We start from the raw sequence: 25498 nt of genomic DNA, 5'->3' as shown, positions 1-25498 counted from the left end.
TCTATCCCCGGGGTCTCCTCTCCTCCTTTCTATCCCCGGGAGTCTCCTCTCCTCCTCCTTTCTATCCCCGGGGGTCTCCTCTCCTCCTCCTTTCTATCCCCGGGGGTCTCCTCTCCTCCTCCTTTCTATCCCCGGGGGTCTCCTCTCCTCCTCCTTTCTATCCCCGGGGTCTCCTCTCCTCCTTTCTATCCCCGGGGTCTCCTCTCCTCCCCCTTTCTATCCCCGGGGTCTCCTCTCCTCCCCCTTTCTATCCCCGGGGGTCTCCTCTCCTCCTCCTTTCTATCCCCGGGGGTCTCCTCTCCTCCTCCTTTCTATCCCCGGGGGTCTCCTCTCCTCCTTTCTATCCCCGGGGTGTCCTCTCCTCCTTTCTATCCCCGGGGGTCTCCTCTCCTCCTCCTTTCTATCCCCGGGGGTCTCCTCTCCTCCTTTCTATCCCCGGGGGTCTCCTCTCCTCCCCCTTTCTATCCCCGGGGTCTCCTCTCCTCCTCCTTTCTATCCCCGGGGGTCTCCTCTCCTCCTCCTTTCTATCCCCGGGGTCTCCTCTCCTCCTCCTTTCTATCCCCGGAGGTCTCCTCTCCTCCTCCTTTCTATCCCCGGGGTCTCCTCTCCTCCTCCTTTCTATCCCCGGGGGTCTCCTCTCCTCCTCCTTTCTATCCCCGGGGGTCTCCTCTCCTCCTCCTTTCTATCCCCGGGGTCTCCTCTCCTCCTTTCTATCCCCGGGGGTCTCCTCTCCTCCTCCTTTCTATCCCCGGGGTCTCCTCTCCTCCTTTCTATCCCCAGGGGTCTCCTCTCCTCCTCCTTTCTATCCCCGGGGGTCTCCTCTCCTCCTCCTTTCTATCCCCGGGGTGTCCTCTCCCCTCCTCCTTTCTATCCCCGGGGGTCTCCTCTCCTCCTCCTTTCTATCCCCGGGGTCTCCTCTCCTCCTTTCTATCCCCGGGGTCTCCTCTCCTCCTTTCTATCCCCAGGGGTCTCCTCTTCTCCTCCTTTCTATCCCCGGGGGTCTCCTCTCCTCCTCCTTTCTATCCCCGGGGTGTCCTCTCCCCTCCTCCTTTCTATCCCCGGGGGTCTCCTCTCCTCCTCCTTTCTATCCCCGGGGTCTCCTCTCCTCCTTTCTATCCCCGGGGTCTCCTCTCCTCCTTTCTATCCCCAGGGGTCTCCTCTTCTCCTCCTTTCTATCCCCGGGGTCTCCTCTCCTCCTCCTTTCTATCCCCGGGGGTCTCCTCTCCTCCTCCTTTCTATCCCCGGGGTCTCCTCTCCTCCTCCTTTCTATCCCCGGGGGTCTCCTCTCCTCCTCCTTTCTATCCCCGGGGTCTCCTCTCCTCCTTTCTATCCCCGGGGTCTCCTCTCCTCCTCTCTATCCCCGGGGGGTCTCCTCTCCTCGCCTGGTCTCCTCTACTCCTCCTTTCTATCCCCGGGGGTCTCCCCCTTCCCTCTCCTCCCCGGGGGTCTCCTCTCCTCACCCGTCACTCTCCTCAGTGTCTTCTGTTTCCCGCCACACTTCTGACAGGATTGGAGTCGCTCTCTCGTCTGGCTGCGGCTGCGCACAAGGAGATCACGTGTCACCTCATGTTCCTCCGCGCAGGCGCAGTGTTAGCGGTCCGCACGCAGCGTGATTGCGCATGCTTAGTGTGTCTCATGCCGGGGTCCTCGCCGTGTTCCCGGGAGATGGCGGAGCAGGTGCGGGCTGTGTGTGAGCGGTTGGTGCAGGCGGTGACCGTCATCATGGAGCCCAACTCAGCCCAGGAACACCGGATGGAGGCGCTGAGGGTGAGGACCACGGGCGGGGAATAACGGAGGAGACCGGGGGAGGGAGAGAGAGGATAGTATACAGGAGTATACAGGAGAGGATAGTATACAGGAGGGGATAGTATACAGGAGAGGGGAGTATACAGGAGAGGGGAGTATACAGGAGAGGGGAGTATACAGGAGGGGATAGTATACAGGAGGGGATAGGGTACAGGAGGGAGAGGATAGTATACAGGAGGGAGAGGATAGTATACAGGAGGGAGAGGATAGTATACAGGAGGGAGGGGATAGTATACAGGAGTATACAGGAGAGGATAGTATACAGGAGGGGATAGTATACAGGAGAGGATAGTTTACAGGAGGGGATAGTATACAGGAGAGGGGAGTATACAGGAGAGGGGAGTATACAGGAGGGAGAGGATAGTATACAGGAGGGAGAGGATAGTATACAGGAGGGAGAGGATAGTATACAGGAGGGAGAGGATAGTATACAGGAGGGAGAGGATAGTATACAGGAGGGGATAGTATACAGGAGGGAGAGGATAGTATACAGGAGGGGATAGTATACAGGAGGGAGAGGATAGTATACAGGAGGGAGAGGATAGTATACAGGAGGGAGAGGATAGTATACAGGAGGGAGAGGATAGTATACAGGAGGGAGAGGATAGTATACAGGAGGGAGAGGATAGTATACAGGAGGGAGAGGATAGTATACAGGAGGGGATAGTATACAGGAGAGGATAGTATACAGGAGGGAGAGGATAGTATACAGGAGGGAGAGGATAGTATACAGGAGGGAGAGGATAGTATACAGGAGGGAGAGGATAGTATACAGGAGGGAGAGGATAGTATACAGGAGGGAGAGGATAGTATACAGGAGGGAGAGGATAGTATACAGGAGGTGATAGTATACAGGAGTATACAGGAGAGGATAGTATACAGGAGGGGATAGTATACAGGAGGAGATAGTATACAGGAGTATTCAGGAGAGGATAGTATACAGGAGAGGATAGTATACAGGAGGGGATAGTATACAGGAGGGGATAGTATACAGGAGGGGATAGTATACAGGAGGGAGAGGATAGTATACAGGAGGGAGAGGATAGTATACAGGAGGGAGAGGATAGTATACAGGAGGGAGAGGATAGTATACAGGAGGGAGAGGATAGTATACAGGAGGGAGAGGATAGTATACAGGAGGGGATAGTATACAGGAGAGGATAGTATACAGGAGGGGATAGTATACAGGAGAGGATAGTATACAGGAGAGGATAGTATACAGGAGGGGATAGTATACAGGAGGGGATAGTATACAGGAGGGGATAGTATACAGGAGGGGATAGTATACAGGAGGGGATAGTATACAGGAGGGGATAGTATACAGGAGGGGATAGTATACAGGAGGGAGGGGATAGTATACAGGAGGGAGAGGATAGTATACAGGAGGGAGAGGATAGTATACAGGAGGGAGAGGATAGTATACAGGAGGGGATAGTATACAGGAGGGGATAGTATACAGGAGGGGATAGTATACAGGAGGGAGGGGATAGTATACAGGAGGGAGAGGATAGTATACAGGAGGGAGAGGATAGTATACAGGAGGGAGAGGATAGTATACAGGAGGGAGAGGATAGTATACAGGAGGGGATAGTATACAGGAGGGAGAGGATAGTATACAGGAGGGAGAGGATAGTATACAGGAGGGAGAGGATAGTATACAGGAGGGAGAGGATAGTATACAGGAGGGGATAGTATACAGGAGGGAGAGGATAGTATACAGGAGGGAGAGGATAGTATACAGGAGGGAGAGGATAGTATACAGGAGGGAGAGGATAGTATACAGGAGGGAGAGGATAGTATACAGGAGGGAGAGGATAGTATACAGGAGGGAGAGGATAGTATACAGGAGGGAGAGGATAGTATACAGGAGGGAGAGGATAGTATACAGGAGGGAGAGGATAGTATACAGGAGGGAGAGGATAGTATACAGGAGGGAGAGGATAGTATACAGGAGGGAGAGGATAGTATACAGGAGGGAGAGGATAGTATACAGGAGGGAGAGGATAGTATACAGGAGGGAGAGGATAGTATACAGGAGGGAGAGGATAGTATACAGGAGGGAGAGGATAGTATACAGGAGGGAGAGGATAGTATACAGGAGGGAGAGGATAGTATACAGGAGGGAGAGGATAGTATACAGGAGGGAGAGGATAGTATACAGGAGGGAGAGGATAGTATACAGGAGGGAGAGGATAGTATACAGGAGGGAGAGGATAGTATACAGGAGGGAGAGGATAGTATACAGGAGGGAGAGGATAGTATACAGGAGGGAGAGGATAGTATACAGGAGGGAGAGGATAGTATACAGGAGGGGATAGTATACAGGAGAGGATAGTATACAGGAGGGGATAGTATACAGGAGGGGATAGGGTACAGGAGGGAGAGGATAGTATACAGGAGGGAGAGGATAGTATACAGGAGGGAGAGGATAGTATACAGGAGGGAGGGGATAGTATACAGGAGTATACAGGAGAGGATAGTATACAGGAGGGGATAGTATACAGGAGAGGATAGTTTACAGGAGGGGATAGTATACAGGAGAGGGGAGTATACAGGAGGGAGAGGATAGTATACAGGAGAGGGGAGTATACAGGAGGGAGAGGATAGTATACAGGAGGGAGAGGATAGTATACAGGAGGGAGAGGATAGTATACAGGAGGGAGAGGATAGTATACAGGAGGGGATAGTATACAGGAGGGAGAGGATAGTATACAGGAGGGGATAGTATACAGGAGGGAGAGGATAGTATACAGGAGGGAGAGGATAGTATACAGGAGGGAGAGGATAGTATACAGGAGGGAGAGGATAGTATACAGGAGGGAGAGGATAGTATACAGGAGGGAGAGGATAGTATACAGGAGGGAGAGGATAGTATACAGGAGGGGATAGTATACAGGAGAGGATAGTATACAGGAGGGAGAGGATAGTATACAGGAGGGAGAGGATAGTATACAGGAGGGAGAGGATAGTATACAGGAGGGAGAGGATAGTATACAGGAGGGAGAGGATAGTATACAGGAGGGAGAGGATAGTATACAGGAGGGAGAGGATAGTATACAGGAGGGAGAGGATAGTATACAGGAGGTGATAGTATACAGGAGTATACAGGAGAGGATAGTATACAGGAGGGGATAGTATACAGGAGGAGATAGTATACAGGAGTATTCAGGAGAGGATAGTATACAGGAGAGGATAGTATACAGGAGGGGATAGTATACAGGAGGGGATAGTATACAGGAGGGGATAGTATACAGGAGGGAGAGGATAGTATACAGGAGGGAGAGGATAGTATACAGGAGGGAGAGGATAGTATACAGGAGGGAGAGGATAGTATACAGGAGGGAGAGGATAGTATACAGGAGGGGATAGTATACAGGAGAGGATAGTATACAGGAGGGGATAGTATACAGGAGAGGATAGTATACAGGAGAGGATAGTATACAGGAGAGGATAGTATACAGGAGGGGATAGTATACAGGAGGGGATAGTATACAGGAGGGGATAGTATACAGGAGGGGATAGTATACAGGAGGGGATAGTATACAGGAGGGGATAGTATACAGGAGGGGATAGTATACAGGAGGGGATAGTATACAGGAGGGGATAGTATACAGGAGGGAGGGGATAGTATACAGGAGGGAGGGGATAGTATACAGGAGGGAGAGGATAGTATACAGGAGGGAGAGGATAGTATACAGGAGGGAGAGGATAGTATACAGGAGGGAGAGGATAGTATACAGGAGGGGATAGTATACAGGAGGGAGAGGATAGTATACAGGAGGGAGAGGATAGTATACAGGAGGGAGAGGATAGTATACAGGAGGGAGAGGATAGTATACAGGAGGGGATAGTATACAGGAGGGAGAGGATAGTATACAGGAGGGAGAGGATAGTATACAGGAGGGAGAGGATAGTATACAGGAGGGAGAGGATAGTATACAGGAGGGAGAGGATAGTATACAGGAGGGAGAGGATAGTATACAGGAGGGAGAGGATAGTATACAGGAGGGAGAGGATAGTATACAGGAGGGAGAGGATAGTATACAGGAGGGAGAGGATAGTATACAGGAGGGAGAGGATAGTATACAGGAGGGAGAGGATAGTATACAGGAGGGAGAGGATAGTATACAGGAGGGAGAGGATAGTATACAGGAGGGAGAGGATAGTATACAGGAGGGAGAGGATAGTATACAGGAGGGAGAGGATAGTATACAGGAGGGAGAGGATAGTATACAGGAGGGAGAGGATAGTATACAGGAGGGAGAGGATAGTATACAGGAGGGAGAGGATAGTATACAGGAGGGAGAGGATAGTATACAGGAGGGAGAGGATAGTATACAGGAGGGAGAGGATAGTATACAGGAGGGAGAGGATAGTATACAGGAGGGAGAGGATAGTATACAGGAGGGAGAGGATAGTATACAGGAGGGAGAGGATAGTATACAGGAGGGAGAGGATAGTATACAGGAGGGAGAGGATAGTATACAGGAGGGAGAGGATAGTATACAGGAGGGAGAGGATAGTATACAGGAGGGAGAGGATAGTATACAGGAGGGAGAGGATAGTATACAGGAGGGAGAGGATAGTATACAGGAGGGAGAGGATAGTATACAGGAGGGAGAGGATAGTATACAGGAGGGAGAGGATAGTATACAGGAGGGAGAGGATAGTATACAGGAGGGAGAGGATAGTATACAGGAGGGAGAGGATAGTATACAGGAGGGAGGGGATAGTATACAGGAGGGAGGGGATAGTATACAGGAGGGGATAGTATACAGGAGGGGATAGTATACAGGAGGGGATAGTATACAGGAGGGGATAGTATACAGGAGGGGATAGTATACAGGAGGGGATAGTATACAGGAGGGGATAGTATACAGGAGGGAGAGGATAGTATACAGGAGGGAGAGGATAGTATACAGGAGGGAGAGGATAGTATACAGGAGGGAGAGGATAGTATACAGGAGGGAGAGGATAGTATACAGGAGGGAGAGGATAGTATACAGGAGGTGATAGTATACAGGAGTATACAGGAGAGGATAGTATACAGGAGGGGATAGTATACAGGAGTATTCAGGAGAGGATAGTATACAGGAGAGGATAGTATACAGGAGAGGATAGTATACAGGAGGGGATAGTATACAGGAGGGGATAGTATACAGGAGGGGATAGTATACAGGAGGGAGAGGATAGTATACAGGAGGGAGAGGATAGTATACAGGAGGGAGAGGATAGTATACAGGAGGGAGAGGATAGTATACAGGAGGGAGAGGATAGTATACAGGAGGGAGAGGATAGTATACAGGAGGGAGAGGATAGTATACAGGAGGGGATAGTATACAGGAGTATACAGGAGAGGATAGTATACAGGAGGGGATAGTATACAGGAGTATTCAGGAGAGGATAGTATACAGGAGAGGATAGTATACAGGAGGGGATAGTATACAGGAGGGGATAGTATACAGGAGGGGATAGTATACAGGAGGGGATAGTATACAGGAGGGGATAGTATACAGGAGTATACAGGAGAGGATAGTTTACAGGAGGGGATAGTATACAGGAGTATACAGGAGAGGATAGTATACAGGAGAGGATAGTATACAGGAGGGGATAGTATACAGGAGGGGATAGTATACAGGAGGGGATAGTATACAGGAGGGGATAGTATACAGGAGGGGATAGTATACAGGAGGGGATAGTATACAGGAGGGGATAGTATACAGGAGGGGATAGTATACAGGAGGGGATAGTATACAGGAGGGGATAGTATACAGGAGGGGATAGTATACAGGAGGGGATAGTATACAGGAGGGGATAGTATACAGGAGGGGATAGTATACAGGAGGGGATAGTATACAGGAGTATACAGGAGGGGATAGTATACAGGAGGGGATAGTATACAGGAGAGGATAGTATACAGGAGAGGATAGTATACAGGAGAGGATAGTATACAGGAATATACAGGAGAGGATAGTATACAGGTGGGGATAGTATACAGGAGGGGATAGTATACAGGAGGGGATAGTATACAGGAGGGGATAGTATACAGGAGTATTCAGGAGAGGATAGTATACAGGAGGGAATAGTATACAGGATCATACAGGAGGGGATAGTATACAGGAGGGGATAGTATACAGGATCATACAGGAGGGGATAGTATACAGGAGGGAATAGTATACAGGATCATACAGGAGGGGATAGTATACAGGAGGGAGGGGATAGTATACAGGAGGGAGGGGATAGTATACAGGAGGGAGGGGATAGTATACAGGAGGGAGGGGATAGTATACAGGAGGGAGGGGATAGTATACAGGCGGGAGGGGATAGTATACAGGAGGGAGGGGATAGTATACAGGAGGGAGGGGATAGTATACAGGAGGGAGGGGATAGTATACAGGAGGGGATAGTATACAGGAGGGGATAGTATACAGGAGGGGATAGTATACAGGAGGGGATAGTATACAGGAGCATACAGGAGGGAGAGGATAGTATACAGGAGGGAGAGGATAGTATACAGGAGGGAGAGGATAGTATACAGGAGGGAGAGGATAGTATACAGGAGGGAGAGGATAGTATACAGGAGGGAGAGGATAGTATACAGGAGGGAGAGGATAGTATACAGGAGGGAGAGGATAGTATACAGGAGGGAGGGGATAGTATACAGGAGGGGATAGTATACAGGAGAGGATAGTATACAGGAGGGGATAGTATACAGGAGTATACAGGAGGGGATAGGATGCAGGAGGGGATAGGATGCAGGAGGGGATAGGATGCAGGAGGGGATAGGATGCAGGAGGGGATAGGATGCAGGAGGGGATAGGATGCAGGAGGGGATAGGATGCAGGAGGGGATAGGATGCAGGAGGGGATAGGATGCAGGAGGGGATAGGATGCAGGAGGGGATAGGATGCAGGAGGGGATAGGATGCAGGAGGGGATAGGATGCAGGAGGGGATAGTATGCAGGAGGGGATAGTATACAGGAGGGGATAGTATACAGGAGGGGATAGTATACAGGAGGGGATAGTATACAGGAGTATACAGGAGAGGATAGTATACAGGAGAGGATAGTATACAGGAGGGGATAGTATACAGGAGGGGATAGTATACAGGAGGGGATAGTATACAGGAGGGGATAGTATATAGGAATATACAGGAGGGGATAGTATACAGGAGGGGATAGTATACAGGAGGGGATAGTATACAGGAGGGGATAGTATACAGGAGGGGATAGTATACAGGAGGGGATAGTATACAGGAGGGGATAGTATACAGGAGAGGATAGTATACAGGAGTATACAGGAGAGGATAGTATACAGGAGAGGATAGTATACAGGAGGGGATAGTATACAGGAGAGGATAGTATACAGGAGGGGATAGTATACAGGAGTATTCAGGAGAGGATAGTATACAGGAGGGAATAGTATACAGGATCATACAGGAGGGGATAGTATACAGGAGGGGATAGTATACAGGAGGGAATAGTATACAGGATCATACAGGAGGGGATAGTATACAGGATCATACAGGAGGGGATAGTATACAGGAGGGGATAGTATACAGGAGGGAATAGTATACAGGATCATACAGGAGGGGATAGTATACAGGAGGGAGGGGATAGTATACAGGAGGGAGGGGATAGTATACAGGAGGGAGGGGATAGTATACAGGAGGGGATAGTATACAGGAGGGGATAGTATACAGGAGGGGATAGTATACAGGAGGGGATAGTATACAGGAGGGGATAGTATACTGGAGGGGATAGTATACAGGAGGGGATAGTATACAGGAGCATACAGGAGGGAGAGGATAGTATACAGGAGAGGATAGTATACAGGAGGGAGAGGATAGTATACAGGAGGGAGAGGATAGTATACAGGAGGGAGAGGATAGTATACAGGAGGGAGAGGATAGTATACAGGAGGGGATAGTATACAGGAGGGGATAGTATACAGGAGTATACAGGAGAGGATAGTATACAGGAGGGGATAGTATACAGGAGAGGATAGTATACAGGAGGGGATAGTATACAGGAGAGGATAGTGTACAGGAGAGGATAGTGTACAGGAGGGGATAGTATACAGGAGAGGATAGTGTACAGGAGGGGATAGGATACAGGAGGGGATAGGATACAGGAGGGGATAGGATGCAGGAGGGGATAGTATACAGGAGGGGATAGTATACAGGAGGGGATAGGATGCAGGAGGGGATAGGATGCAGGAGGGGATAGGATGCAGGAGGGGATAGGATGCAGGAGGGGATAGGATGCAGGAGGGGATAGTATATAGGAGTATACAGGAGGGGATAGTATACAGGAGGGGATAGTATACAGGAGGGGATAGTATACAGGAGAGGATAGTATACAGGAGTATACAGGAGGGAGAGGATAGTATACAGGAGGGGATAGTATACAGGAGGGGATAGTATACAGGAGGGGATAGTATACAGGAGAGGATAGTATACAGGAGGGGATAGTATACAGGAGTATTCAGGAGAGGATAGTATACAGGAGGGAATAGTATACAGGATCATACAGGAGGGGATAGTATACAGGAGGGGATAGTATACAGGAGGGGATAGTATACAGGATCATACAGGAGGGGATAGTATACAGGAGGGGATAGTATACAGGAGGGGATAGTATACAGGAGGGGATAGTATACAGGAGGGAATAGTATACAGGATCATACAGGAGGGGATAGTATACAGGAGGGAGGGGATAGTATACAGGAGGGAGGGGATAGTATACAGGAGGGAGGGGATAGTATACAGGAGGGAGGGGATAGTATACAGGAGGGAGGGGATAGTATACAGGAGGGAGGGGATAGTATACAGGAGGGGATAGTATACAGGAGGGGATAGTATACAGGAGGGGATAGTATACAGGAGCATACAGGAGGGAGAGGATAGTATACAGGAGAGGATAGTATACAGGAGGGAGAGGATAGTATACAGGAGGGAGAGGATAGTATACAGGAGGGAGAGGATAGTATACAGGAGGGGATAGTATACAGGAGTATACAGGAGAGGATAGTATACAGGAGGGGATAGTATACAGGAGAGGATAGTATACAGGAGGGGATAGTATACAGGAGGGGATAGGATACAGGAGGGGATAGGATACAGGAGGGGATAGGATGCAGGAGGGGATAGTATACAGGAGGGGATAGTATACAGGAGGGGATAGTATACAGGAGGGGATAGTATACAGGAGGGGATAGTATACAGGAGTATACAGGAGAGGATAGTATACAGGAGGGGATAGTATACAGGAGGGGATAGTATACAGGAGGGGATAGTATACAGGAGTGGATAGTATACAGGAGTGGATAGTATACAGGAGTGGATAGTGTACAGGAGGGGATAGTGTACAGGAGGGGATAGTATACAGGAGGGGATAGTATACAGGAGGGGATAGTATACAGGAGGGGATAGTATACAGGAGGGAGGGGATAGTATACAGGAGCATACAGGAGGGGATAGTATACAGAAGGGAGGGGATAGTATACAGGAGGGGATAGTATACAGGAGAGGATAGTATACAGGAGCATACAGGAGGGGATAGTATACAGGAGGGAGGGGATAGTATACAGGAGGGAGGGGATAGTATACAGGAGGGAGGGGATAGTATACAGGAGGGAGGGGATAGTATACAGGAGGGAGGGGATAGTATACAGGAGGGGATAGTATACAGGAGGGGATAGTATACAGGAGGGGATAGTGTACAGGAGCATACAGGAGGGGATAGTATACAGGAGGGGATAGTATACAGGAGCATACAGGAGGGGATAGTATACAGGAGGGGATAGTATACAGGAGGGGATAGTATACAGGAGCATACAGGAGGGGATAGTATACAGGAGGGGATAGTATACAGGAGCATACAGGAGGGGATAGTATACAGGAGGGGATAGTATACAGGAGGGGATAGTATACAGGAGGGGATAGTATACAGGAGGGGATAGGATACAGGAGGGGATAGGATACAGGAGGGGATAGGATACAGGAGGGGATAGGATACAGGAGGGGATAGGATACAGGAGGGGATAGGATACAGGAGGGGATAGGGTACAGGAGGGGATAGGGTACAGGAGGGGATAGGGTACAGGAGGGGATAGGGTACAGGAGGGGATAGGGTACAGGAGGGGATAGGGTACAGGAGGGGATAGGGTACAGGAGGGGATAGGGTACAGGAGGGGATAGGGTACAGGAGGGGATAGGGTACAGGAGGGGATAGGGTACAGGAGGGGATAGGGTACAGGAGGGGATAGTGTACAGGAGCATACAGGAGGGGATAGTATACAGGAGGGGATAGGGTACAGGAGCATACAGGAGGGGATAGTATACAGGAGGGGATAGTATACAGGAGAGGATAGTGGACAGGAGGGGATAGTGGACAGGAGGGGATAGTGGACAGGAGGGGATAGTGGACAGGAGGGGATAGTGGACAGGAGGGGATAGTGGACAGGAGGGGATAGTGGACAGGAGGCGATAGTGGACAGGAGGCGATAGTGGACAGGAGGCGATAGTGGACAGGAGGCGATAGTGGACAGGAGGCGATAGTGGACAGGAGGCGATAGTGGACAGGAGGCGATAGTGGACAGGAGGCGATAGTGGACAGGAGGCGATAGTGGACAGGAGGGGATAGTGGACAGGAGGGGATAGTGGACAGGAGGGGATAGTGGACAGGAGGGGATAGTGGACAGGAGGGGATAGTGGACAGGAGGGGATAGTGGACAGGAGGGGATAGTGGACAGGAGGGGATAGTGGACAGGAGGGGATAGTGGACAGGAGGGGATAGTGGACAGGAGGGGATAGTGGACAGGAGGGGATAGTGGACAGGAGGGGATAGTGGACAGGAGGGGATAGTGGACAGGAGGGGATAGTGGACAGGAGGGGATAGTGGACAGGAGGGGATAGTGGACAGGAGGGGATAGTGGACAGGAGGGGATAGTGGACAGGAGGGGATAGTGGACTGGAGGGGACAGGAGGGGATAGTGGACTGGAGGGGATAGTGGACTGGAGGGGATAGTGGACTGGAGGGTACAGGAGGGGATAGGGTACAGGAGGGGATAGGGTACAGGAGGGGATAGGGTACAGGAGGGGATAGGGTACAGGAGGGGATAGGGTACAGGAGGGGATAGGGTACAGGAGGGGATAGGGTACAGGAGGGGATAGGGTAGGGGGGAGGGGATAGTGTACGGGGGGGGGCGGGGAGGAGATAGTATACCCGGGGGTGATAATATAGGGCGGGGTACAGTATACTGGGGTCGGGGTTCCTCTCGGGGTTGTACAGTATACCGGGGTCGGGGTTCCTCTCGGGGGTGTACAGTATACTGGGTTCGGGGTTCCTCTCGGGGGTGTATATTATACCGGGTTCAGGGTTCCTCTCGGGGGTGTACAGTATACCGGGTCGGGGTTCCTCTCGGGGGGTGTCGTACAGTATACCGGGGTCGGGGTTCCTCTGGGGATGTACAGTATACCAGGGTCGGGTTCCTCTCTGGGTTGTACAGTATACCGGGGTCGGGGTTCCTCTCGGGGGGTGTAGTATACCGAGGCCGGGGTTCCTCTGGGGATGTACAGTATACCGGGGTCGGGGTTCCTCTCGGGGGTGTCGCACAGTATACCGGGGTCGGGTTCCTCTCGGGGTTGTCGCACAGTATACCGGGGTCGGGTTCCTCTCGGGGTTGTCGCACAGTATACCGGGGTCGGCGTTCCTCTCGGGGTTGTACAGTATACCGGGGTCGGCGTTCCTCTCGGGGTTGTACAGTATACCGGGTTTGGGGTTCCTCTCGGGGTTGTACAGTATACCGGGGTCGGGTTCCTCTCGGGGGTGTACAGTATACCGGGGTCGGGTTCCTCTCGGGGGTGTACAGTATACCGGGGTCGGGTTCCTCTTGGGGGTGTACAGTATACCGGGTTCGGGGTTCCTCTCGGGGTTGTACAGTATACCGGGTTCGGGGTTCCTCTCGGGGGTGTCGCACAGTATACCGGGTTCGGGGTTCCTCTCGGGGTTGTACAGTATACCGGGGTCGGGTTCCTCTCGGGGGTGTACAGTATACCGGGGTGGGGGTTCCTCTCGGGGTTGTACAGTATACCGGGGTCGGGTTCCTCTCGGGGGTGTACAGTATACCGGGGTCGGGGTTCCTCTCGGGGGTGTCGTACAGTATACCGGGGTCGGGTTCCTCTCGGGGGTGTCGTACAGTATACCGGGGTCGGGGTTCCTCTCGGGGGTGTACAGTATACCGGGGTCGGGTTCCTCTCGGGGGTGTACAGTATACCGGGGTCGGGGTTCCTCTCGGGGGTGTACAGTATACCGGGGTCGGGTTCCTCTCGGGGTTGTACAGTATACCGGGGTCGGGGTTCCTCTCGGGGGTGTACAGTATACCGGGGTCGGGGTTCCTCTCGGGGTTGTACAGTATACCGGGGTCAGGGTTACCGGGTTAGAGGTAGACCTATAGTTTCGGGGAATGACTGTCTCACACATGGGGGTAGTCTTTATTTGGATCACATACTTTCACCTTTTGTCACCACACTTCCTTCCTATCTGCGGGACACTAAGGACACGGTCCTCAAACTGACAGACATTACTGTCACAGACACTACCATACTCACAAGTCTGGACGTTGAGAGTCTCTATAGTAATATACGGCATCATCTAGGACTTGCAGCAGTCTCCAGATATTTAAGCACCAAGAGCACTCGCTTTAACGGGCACAATAAATTTATTCTAGCACTTTTGGAATTCATTCTTACACATAATTATTTCTTATTTAATGGCACCTTTTTTCACCAGACACAAGGCACAGCTATGGGGGCTTCATGTGCACGTGGTGGGAGAGCACGTTTGTTTTTTCTGATGAGTTGAGTTCATACACAGAGCACATTTTATTTTTTGGACGATATATAGATGACGTCCTGATACTGTGGGACGGACCGATTGAGCTCTTTCAAGAGTTCACCAACAAATTAAATATCAACGATATTGGCATGACCTTCACTTCGGAGATCGGAGGTAGAAGCATCAATTTCTTGGATTTGAGAATCTATATTGATGAGGAGAACCATATCCAGACGGATATTTATCGCAAGCCCACCTCTACTAATTCTCTCCTGCACTGGGATAGCTGGCACCCGGGGTCTCTTAAAAAGAGTATCCCGGTTGGTCAGTATCTCAGGGCAAGGAGGAACTGTTCTGAAGAAACCAGTTTCCAACAGGAGAGCTCGAACCTGTTTAAACGATTTAGACAGAGGGGTTATCCCCGTAAGCATCTGAAGAGAGCCTATTACAGAGCTTGTCACTCAGAAAGGAATCGACTACTAACAGAAACAAGGGTAGACGATACCTCAAAAAAAGTCAGATGCATTGGTACTTACGATGGCCATACAGATCAAGTTATGGCTGTCCTTAAACGACATTGGCATTTACTGGCAAGAGACATGGATCTCTTGCCAGTCATAGGCAAGACTCCGAGCGTGACATTCCGCAAAGGTCCTAACCTCAAAGATCAATTGGTACATAGTCATCTCAGAACTACAGCCAATAAGGAAAGTTGGCTACAAACTAGGACAGTGGGCATGTATACTTGTGGCCACTGTAACCTATGTCGTCATGTTCACAAGACTAAAGAAATAATTAATCCGGTGGATGACCGTACCTATCAAATTAGGCAGTTCATCAACTGTAGCTCACATAATGTCATCTATGTGGCCAAATGCACATGTCCCAAAATCTATGTGGGAAAAACAACCCAAGAACTAAGGAAGAGGATCTCACAACACTTAAGCAATATTAGAACGGGTAAGGATACTCCCTTGGCGAGGCACATGCTCGCAACACAATGGGAGATTGGAGGATCTTAAATTCGCTGGTCTTTGCCAATTAAAATTAGGACCCCGAAAAGGAAACATAGACACTCGCCTCTTACAAGAAGAGGCGAGATGGATTTGGCGACTACGTAGTCAGTCACCGTTGGGCCTGAATGAAGGCTTTTCTTTCGCAGCTTTTTTATAAATATTTTTGAATAAGTGCATATTATCAATTTCCTCAAATTATATTTACTAATTTTTGGTAGCAGCCGGCTGGCAACTGACCTAATAAAAATAATTTTGTTTTGTATCGGCAGTCCCGTCATAAACTCTCCCTTCTTGTTTAGATGTCAGTCCATATTCTTTGAGGAATAGTTGGAATTCTTATTGCGCTACTTATCGTGTTCCAAGTTGGCACATTATAAGGAGGTTATATGCCTAATGTGAAATGACTATATACCCCACTCCTCTATTTCTCCTTTCTTTTTTCACCAACCCCGATGTACTCTGTTAATTCACCTCTTGATGAGACAAATGACCATATAGTAACAAGGTTACTAAATGATGAGATAAATGATTATATGTCCCCCCTCCTCCCCCCTTTTCTCCTTTTGCTCTCTTGACAGTTATATATTGTTACTTTTAAGAGCTGGTCGTTATGTATCTTATATACAAGGCTAGGGGTTTGATTGAGGGCACTTAGAATTGTGTATTTGCTAACTATGAGAAAGCATCAAGTCACTTTTTTTCTAAGTTCTAGCGCATGCGCGGCGAATATCTGGGGAGACATTCGCGCAGGCGCAGCTGATCCCAGCAGACCGGCGGATGTTTGAAGTTCTCCGTAGACGGCTTCTGACATGCGCCGCGCATTCTGATGATGTCGGTAGTAAGTGCTGACATCAATTGATGACGGAGTATGACGTGGGACCGTCGGATTAGGTAATTCAGGTCCCGCATTGGTGAATGATTTTCGCACACAGATGGTGCTGATTACAAGTTACATTTTATTGGTTGCCCTATCGGCAATGTTTGTTACAATGGACTACATTGGAGAACATGACTGGGCCCATATTGATGACATCAGAGGGATGGGTTATATATACCCCCTCCGCCATTTTGGCAGCTGCCATTGCCACCATTGCCTCTTGAGAAAGCCGCGGAGGCGGCGAAACATGTAGAGGCGGCAACTGTGTTTATGTTTTAAGCGACACCAGAGTGATCCCTTTAACAGGCAGCCACTGCAGGGCTACCTAGTATTTGAGAGGACATTGATCCTATAGATGCACCCACTGACATATTTGGATCACATGGTTGTCAGTTTTAATCGTTTTTGTTGTGGGAACTATATTTTAATAAATATCAATAAAAGCTAATTTTTAAGGGGTAAGCAATAGGGGTTTACACCCCGGGCTTCGGCCTTGGGGTTTAGTTATGGGGTCAGGGTTCCTCTCGGGGTTGTACAGTATACCGGGGTCGGGTTCCTCTCGGGGGTGTACAGTATACCGGGGTCGGGTTCCTCTCGGGGTTGTACAGTATACCGGGGTCGGGGTTCCTCTCGGGGGTGTCGTACAGTATACCGGGGTCGGGGTTCCTCTCGGGGGTGTACAGTATACCGGGGTCGGGGTTCCTCTCGGGGGTGTCATACAGTATACCGGGGTCGGGGTTCCTCTCGGGGGTGTCGTACAGTATACCGGGGTCGGGGTTCCTCTCGGGGGTGTCGCACAGTATACCGGGGTCGGGTTCCTCTCGGGGGTGTATAGTATACTGGGGTCGGGGTTCCTCTCGGGGGTGTCGTACAGTATACCGGGGTCGGGGTTCCTCTCGGGGTTGTACTGTATACCGGGGTCGGGTTCCTCTCGGGGGTGTCGCACAGTATACCGGGGTCGGGTTCCTCTCGGGGTTGTACAGTATACTGGGGTCGGGGTTCCTCTCGGGGGTGTCGCACAGTATACCGGGGTCGGGGTTCCTCTCGGGGGTGTACAGTATACCGGGGTGGGGGTTCCTCTCGGGGTTGTACAGTATACCGGGGTCGGGTTCCTCTCGGGGGTGTACAGTATACCGGGGTCGGGGTTCCTCTCGGGGGTGTCGCACAGTATACCGGGGTCGGGTTCCTCTCGGGGGTGTATAGTATACTGGGGTCGGGGTTCCTCTCGGGGGTGTCGCACAGTATACCGGGGTCGGGGTTCCTCTCGGGGGTGTACAGTATACCGGGGTCGGGGTTCCTCTCGGGGTTGTACAGTATACTGGGGTCGGGGTTCCTCTCGGGGGTGTACAGTATACTGGGGTCGGGGTTCCTCTCGGGGTTGTACAGTATACTGGGGTCGGGTTCCTCTCGGGGGTGTACAGTATACTGGGGTCGGGGTTCCTCTCGGGGGTGTACAGTATACCGGGGTCGGGGTTCCTCTCGGGGTTGTACAGTATACTGGGGTCGGGGTTCCTCTCGGGGGTGTCGTACAGTATACCGGGGTCGGGTTCCTCTCGGGGTTGTACAGTATACCAGGGTCGGGGTTCCTCTCGGGGGTGTTGTACAGTATATAGGGGTTCCTCTCGGGGGTGTTGTACAGTATACCGGGGTCGGGTTCCTCTCGGGGGTGTACAGTATACCGGGGTCGGGGTTCCTCTCGGGGGTGTTGTACAGTATACCGGGGTCAGGTTCCTCTCGGGGTTGTACAGTATACTGGGGTCGGGGTTCCTCTCGGGGTTGTACAGTATACTGGGGTCGGGGTTCCTCTCGGGGGTGTCGCACAGTATACCGGGGTCGGGGTTCCTCTGTGGGTGTCTGGTGTCCCCCCTTATTTGTTCCCCTCTTTCCCGCAGTTCTGTGAGGAGTTTAAGGAGACGTGCGCGGTGTGCGTTCCCTGCGGGCTGCAGCTATATAGTATACCGGGGTCGGGGTTCCTCTGTGGGTGTCTGGTGTCCCCCCTTATTTGTTCCCCTCTTTCCCGCAGTTCTGTGAGGAGTTTAAGGAGACGTGCGCGGTGTGCGTTCCCTGCGGGCTGCAGCTGGCGGAGAAGTCTCAGCCTCCGATCATCAGACATTTCGGCCTCCAGGTTTTGGAGCATGTGGTGAAGTAAGGAGGGGCTGCAGGGGGCCAGGTCCTTGTTGGGGGGTCCCTGACCCGTTATGGGGGGCTTACTGTGGCTTCTGTTGTGATCTCTGCCCTCGGTGGGGCGGGGGATGGGCTCATGGTTGACGCTTTCTAGTTCAGCTTTTGAGGATCAGCCGCACACCTGGCTCTGCTGCACATGAGGAAGTGCTCTGCGCTCTACACTCTGCTGCTGCGGTTTCCTCTCCTTCAGTCATGCCTGACTCCTCGAAACGTCTCACCGACCGGAAGATAAGACATGATGTAACAGCAGAATAGTGAGTGCAGCTCTGGAGGATAAGACATGATGTAACAGCAGAATAGTGAGTGCAGCTCTGGAGGATAAGAAGTGATGTAACAGCAGAATAGTGAGTGCAGCTCTGGAGGATAAGACATGATGTAACAGCAGAATAGTGAGTGCAGCTCTGGAGGATATGGCATGATGTAACAGCAGAATAGTGAGTGCAGCTCTGGAGGATAAGAAGTGATGTAACAGCAGAATAGTGAGTGCAGCTCTGCAGGATAAGACATGATGTAACAGCAGAATAGTGAGTCAGCTCTGGAGGATAAGACATGATGTAACAGCAGAATAATGAGTGCAGCTCTGCAGGATAAGACATGATGTAACAGCAGAATAATGAGTGCAGCTCTGCAGGATAAGACATGATGTAACAGCAGAATAGTGAGTGCAGCTCTGGAGGATAAGACATGATGTAGCAGCAGAATAGTGAGTGCAGATCTGGAGGATAAGACATGATGTAGCAGCAGAATAGTGAGTGCAGCTCTGGAGGATAAGACATGATGTAGCAGCAGAATAGTGAGTGCAGCTCTGGAGGATAAGACATGATGTAGCAGCAGAATAGTGAGTGCAGATCTGGAGGATAAGACATGATGTAACTGCAGAATAGTGAGTGCAGCTATGGAGGATTAGACATGATGTAACAGCAGAATAGTGAGTGCAGCTATGGAGGATAAGACATGATGTAACAGCAGAATAGTGAGTGCAGCTCTGGAGGATAAGACATGTTGTAACAGCAGAATAGTGAGTGCAGCTCTGCAGGATAAGACATGATGTAACAGCAGAATAGTGAGTGCAGCTCTGGAGGATAAGACATGATGTAGCAGCAGAATAGTGAGTGCAGATCTGGAGGATAAGACATGATGTTGCAGCAGAATAGTGAGTGCAGATCTGGAGGATAAGACATGATGTAGCAGCAGAATAGTGAGTGCAGCTCTGGAGGATAAGACATGATGTAGCAGCAGAATAGTGAGTGCAGCTCTGGAGGATAAGACATGATGTAACAGCAGAATAGTGAGTGCAGCTCTGGAGGATAAGACATGTTGTAACAGCAGAATAGTGAGTGCAGCTCTGGAGGATAAGACATGATGTAACAGCAGAATAGTGAGTGCAGCTCTGGAGGATAAGACATGTTGTAACAGCAGAATAGTGAGTGCAGCTCTGGAGGATAAGACATGATGTAACAGCAGAATAGTGAGTGCAGCTCTGGGGGATAAGACATGATGTAACAGCAGAATAGTGAGTGCAGCTCTGGGGGATAAGACATGATGTAACAGCAGAATAGTGAGTGCAGATCTGGAGGATAAGACATGATGTAACAGCAGAATAGTGAGTGCAGCTCTGGAGGATAAGACATGATGTAGCAGCAGAATAGTGAGTGCAGCTCTGGAGGATAAGACATGATGTAGCAGCAGAATAGTGAGTGCAGATCTGGAGGATAAGACATGATGTAGCAGCAGAATAGTGAGTGCAGATCTGGAGGATAAGACATGATGTAGCAGCAGAATAGTGAGTGCAGCTCTGGAGGATAAGACATGATGTAACAGCAGAATAGTGAGTGCAGCTCTGGAGGATAAGACATGATGTAACAGCAGAATAGTGAGTGCAGCTCTGGGGGATAAGACATGATGTAGCAGCAGAATAGTGAGTGCAGCTCTGGAGGAGAAGACATGATGTCACAGCAGAATAGTGAGTGCAGCTCTGGGGGATAAGACATGATGTAACAGCAGAATAGTGAGTGCAGCTCTGGAGGATATGGCATGATGTACAGCAGAATAGTGAGTGAAGCTCTGGAGGATAAGACATGATGTAGCAGCAGAATAGTGAGTGCAGCTCTGGAGGATAAGACAAGATGTAACAGCAGAATAGCGAGTGCAGCTCTGGAGGATAAGACATGATGTAACAGCAGAATAGTGAGTGCAGATCTGGAGGATAAGACATGATGTAGCAGCAGAATAGTGAGTGCAGCTCTGGATGATAAGATATGATATAGCAGCAGAATAGTGAGTGCAGCTCTGGAGGATAAGACATGATGTACAGCAGAATAGTGAGTGCAGCTCTGGAGGATAAGACATGATGTAACAGCAGAATAGTGAGTGCAGCTCTGGGGGATAAGACATGATGTAGCAGCAGAATAGTGAGTGCAGCTCTGGAGGATAAGACATGATGTAACAGCAGAATAGTGAGTGCAGCTCTGGAGGATAAGACATGATGTAACAGCAGAATAGTGAGTGCAGCTCTGGAGGATATGGCATGATGTACAGCAGAATAGTGAGTGAAGCTCTGGAGGATAAGACATGATGTAGCAGCAGAATAGTGAGTGCAGCTCTGGAGGATAAGACAAGATGTAACAGCAGAATAGTGAGTGCAGCTCTGGGGGATAAGACATGATGTAGCAGCAGAATAGTGAGTGCAGTTCTGGAGTAGAAGACATGATGTAACAGCAGAATAGTGAGTGCAGCTCTGGAGGTGATCAGTTCTCTTCTCTCGCAGGTTTCGGTGGAATAACATGGAGGGGGATGAGAAGCTTCTCCTGAAGGACAGTGTGATGAGGCTCATGGCCGCTGTAAGTGCCTCCTCCGCAGGGTCACAGCGTTTCCCGGGGTCCCTACATTGTTGGGGGTGGCTGCTGTATTGCGGGGTGGGGGGGGCCTGCTGTATTGGGGGGAGGGTCACAGGTCAGTCCTCACACAGCTGAGGTTGTTACAGTGTATCAGTTTGGGGTCACAGGTCAGTCCTCCTCACACAGCAGAGGTTGTTACAGTGTATCAGTTTGGCGTCACAGGTCAGTCCTCCTCACACAGCTGAGGTTGTTACAGTGTATCAGTTTGGGGTCACAGGTCAGTCCTCCTCACACAGCTGAGGTTGTTACAGTGTATCAGTTTGGGGTCACAGGTCAGTCCTCCTCACACAGCTGAGGTTGTTACAGTGTATCAGTTTGGGGTCACAGGTCAGTCCTCCTCACACAGCTGAGGTTGTTACAGTGTATCAGTTTGGGGTCACAGGTCAGTCCTCCTCACACAGCTGAGGTTGTTACAGTGTATCAGTTTGGGGTCACAGGTCAGTCCTCCTCACACAGCTGAGGTTGTTACAGTGTATCAGTTTGGGGTCACAGGTCAGTCCCCCCCCCCCCCCCCCCCCCACAGCTGAGGTTGTTACAGTGTATCAGTTTGGGGTCACAGGTCAGTCCTCCTCACACAGCTGAGGTTGTTACAGTGTATCAGTTTGGGGTCACAGGTCAGTCCTCACACAGCTGAGGTTGTTACAGTGTATCAGTTTGGGGTTCGGACACATTGTGCAGAGATCTTAATAATAATCCTCATCATCCGGAGGAGCCATGTTATGGAGAGCTGAGGGTTCTGTGCAGTGTGTGAGCGTCTTCTCTTATACTGTGTTGTCCTCACAGGGGGTCCGGCCCATCCTGGAGGAGGAGGGACACATAAAGGACGTGCTGGCCCGGATCGTGGTGGAGATGATAAAGCGGGAATGGCCGCAGCACTGGCCCAACATGCTGACCGAGCTGGAGGGGCTCATCAAGAAGGGGGTACGGGGCTCCTAATAGAGCTGGGGGAGGGGGGGTACGGGGCTCCTAATAGAGCTGGGGGAGGGGGGTACGGGGCTCCTAATAGAGCTGGGGGAGGGGGTATGGGGCTCCTAATAGAGCTGGGGGAGGGGGGTACGGGGCTCCTCATAGAGCTGGGGGAGGGGGGTAGGGGGCTCCTCACAGAGCTGGGGGAGGGGGGTACGGGGCTCCTCATAATGCTGGGGGAGGGGGGTACGGGGCTCCTAATAGAGCTGGGGGAGGGGGGTACGGGGCTCCTAATAGAGCTGGGGGAGGGGGTATGGGGCTCCTAATAGAGCTGGGGGAGGGGGGTACGGGGCTCCTAATAGAGCTGGGGGAGGGGGGTACGGGGCTCCTAATAGAGCTGGGGGAGGGGGGTACGGGGCTCCTAATAGAGCTGGGGGAGGGGGTATGGGGCTCCTAATAGAGCTGGGGGAGGGGGTATGGGGCTCCTAATAGAGCTGGGGGAGGGGGGTAAGGGGCTCCTCATAGAGCTGGGGAGGGGGGTACGGGGCTCCTCATAGAGCTGGGGAGGGGGGTACGGGGCTTCTAATAGAGCTGGGGGAGGGGGTACGGGGCTCCTCATAGAGCTGGGGGAGGGGGGTACGGGGCTCCTAATAGAGCTGGGGAGGGGGGGGGACGGGGCTCCTAATAGAGCTGGGGGAGGGGGGGGACGGGGCTCCTAATAGAGCTGGTGGAGGGGGGAACGGGGCTCCTAATAGAGCTGGGGGAGGGGGGGACGGGGCTCCTAATAGAGCTGGGGGAGGGGGGGACGGGGCTCCTCATAGAGCTGGGGGAGGGGGGGACGGGGCTCCTCATAGAGCTGGGGGAGGGGGGGACGGGGCTCCTCATAGAGCTGGGGAGGGGGGGGACGGGGCTCCTCATAGAGCTGGGGGAGGGGGGACGGGGCTCCTCATAGAGCTGGGGGAGGGGGGACGGGGCTCCTCATAGAGCTGGGGGAGGGGGGACGGGGCTCCTCATAGAGCTGGGGGAGGGGGGGGACAGGGCTCCTCATAGAGCTGGGGGAGGGGGGTACGGGGCTCCTCATAGAGCTGGGGGAGGGGGGTACGGGCTCCTCATAGAGCTGGGGGAGGGGGGTACGGGGCTCCTCATAGAGCTGGGGGAGGGGGGACGGGGCTCCTCATAATGCTGGGGGAGGGGAGTGCGGGCTCCTCATAGAGCTGGGGGAGGGGGGTACGGGGCTCCTCATAGAGCTGGGGGAGGGGGGTACGGGCTCCTCATAGAGCTGGGGGAGAGGGGTACGGGGCTCCTCATAGAGCTGGGGGAGGGGGGACGGGGCTCCTCATAATGCTGGGGGAGGGGAGTGCGGGCTCCTCATAGAGCTGGGGGAGGGGGGTACGGGGCTCCTCATAGAGCTGGGGGAGGGGGGTACGGGCTCCTCATAGAGCTGGGGGAGGGGGGTACGGGGCTCCTCATAGAGCTGGGGAAGTGGGGGGTACGGGGCTCCTCATAATGCTGGGGGAGGGGGGTAGGGGGCTCCTCATAGAGCTGGGGGAGGGGGGTAGGGGGCTCCTCATAGAGCTGGGGGAGGGGGGTAGGGGGCTCCTCATAGAGCTGGGGGAGGGGGGTACGGGGCTCCTCATAATGCTGGGGGAGGGGGGGTACGGGCTCCCAACACACCCGGGGGGGGGGGGACAGGGACGGGGGGTATCATCCGGGGGTGACCTCTGACCTGTCTTTCAGGAGGTGCAGACGGAGCTGGTGATGTTCATTCTGCTGCGGTTGGCGGAGGACGTGGTCACCTTTCAGAACCTTCCGGGCCAGCGCCGCCGCGACATCCAGACCACCATGACCCAGAACATGGAGCAGCTCTTCACCTTCATGCTGAGCATCCTGGGGGACGCCGTCCATCAATACCAGCAGCTGGTGAGTCCTGAGCCGTGTACCCACCAACAGGGGGCGCTCTGTACCCTGCAGTGTATACGGGGGCGCTCTGTACCCTGCAGTGTATACGTGGGCGCTCTGTACCCTGCAGTGTATACGGGGGCGCTCTGTACCCTGCAGTGTATACGGGGGCGCTCTGTACCCTGCAGTGTATACGGGGGGGTGCTCTGTATACTGCAGTGTATATGGGGGCGCTCTGTACCCTGCAGTGTATACGGGGGCGCTCTGTACCCTGCAGTGTATACGGGGGCGCTCTGTACCCTGCAGTGTATACGGGGGCGCTCTGTACCCTGCAGTGTATACGGGGGGGTGCTCTGTATACTGCAGTGTATATGGGGGTGCTCTGTACCCTGCAGTGTATACGGGGGCGCTCTGTACCCTGCAGTGTATACGGGGGCGCTCTGTACCCTGCAGTGTATACGGGGGCGCTCTGTACCCTGCAGTGTATACGGGGGGCTCTGTACCCTGCAGTGTATACGGGGGCGCTCTGTACCCTGCAGTGTATACGGGGGCGCTCTGTACCCTGCAGTGTATACGGGGGCGCTCTGTACCCTGCAGTGTATACGTGGGCGCTCTGTACCCTGCAGTGTATACGTGGGCGCTCTGTACCCTGCAGTGTATACGTGGGCGCTCTGTACCCTGCAGTGTATACGGGGGCGCTCTGTACCCTGCAGTGTATACGGGGGGGCGCTCTGTATACTGCAGTGTATATGGGGGGGCGCTCTGTACCCTGCAGTGTATACGGGGGCGCTCTGTACCCTGCAGTGTATACGGGGGGGTGCTCTGTATACTGCAGTGTATATGGGGGGGCGCTCTGTACCCTGCAGTGTATACGGGGGCGCTCTGTACCCTGCAGTGTATACGGGGGGGTGCTCTGTATACTGCAGTGTATATGGGGGGGGCGCTCTGTACCCTGCAGTGTATACGGGGGCGCTCTGTACCCTGCAGTGTATACGGGGGCGCTCTGTACCCTGCAGTGTATACGGGGGCGCTCTGTACCCTGCAGTGTATACGGGGGCGCTCTGTACCCTGCAGT

At 52.2% G+C, this 25498-nt stretch overlaps 2 protein-coding genes across 2 annotated transcripts in view; one reads left to right on the top strand and one right to left on the bottom strand.

Moving 5' to 3' along the window:
* POLH (DNA polymerase eta) overlaps window positions 1–1553 on the bottom strand; it is a 42601-nt gene extending 41048 nt beyond the window's left edge. Inside the window, exon 1 of the mRNA XM_056554611.1 lies at window positions 1461–1553. The gene's annotated coding sequence lies outside the window, so the exon portion shown is untranslated. The remainder of the gene's footprint in view (window positions 1–1460) is intronic.
* A 45-nt stretch (window positions 1554–1598) lies between these two features.
* XPO5 (exportin 5) overlaps window positions 1599–25498 on the top strand; it is an 84581-nt gene continuing 60681 nt past the window's right edge. The window contains exons 1-5 of the mRNA XM_056554608.1: window positions 1599–1767; window positions 18561–18682; window positions 21489–21561; window positions 22402–22539; window positions 24262–24444. Coding sequence (XP_056410583.1) covers window positions 1636–1767; window positions 18561–18682; window positions 21489–21561; window positions 22402–22539; window positions 24262–24444 — 648 coding nt within the window. The 5' untranslated portion in view covers window positions 1599–1635. The remainder of the gene's footprint in view (window positions 1768–18560; window positions 18683–21488; window positions 21562–22401; window positions 22540–24261; window positions 24445–25498) is intronic.

Source organism: Hyla sarda, unplaced genomic scaffold (genome assembly GCF_029499605.1).
Source record: "Hyla sarda isolate aHylSar1 unplaced genomic scaffold, aHylSar1.hap1 scaffold_81, whole genome shotgun sequence".
Lineage (NCBI taxonomy): Eukaryota > Metazoa > Chordata > Amphibia > Anura > Hylidae > Hyla > Hyla sarda.
The sequence above is the reverse complement of the archived record's forward strand: the minus strand, read 5'-3'. Positions and strand labels throughout refer to the sequence as shown.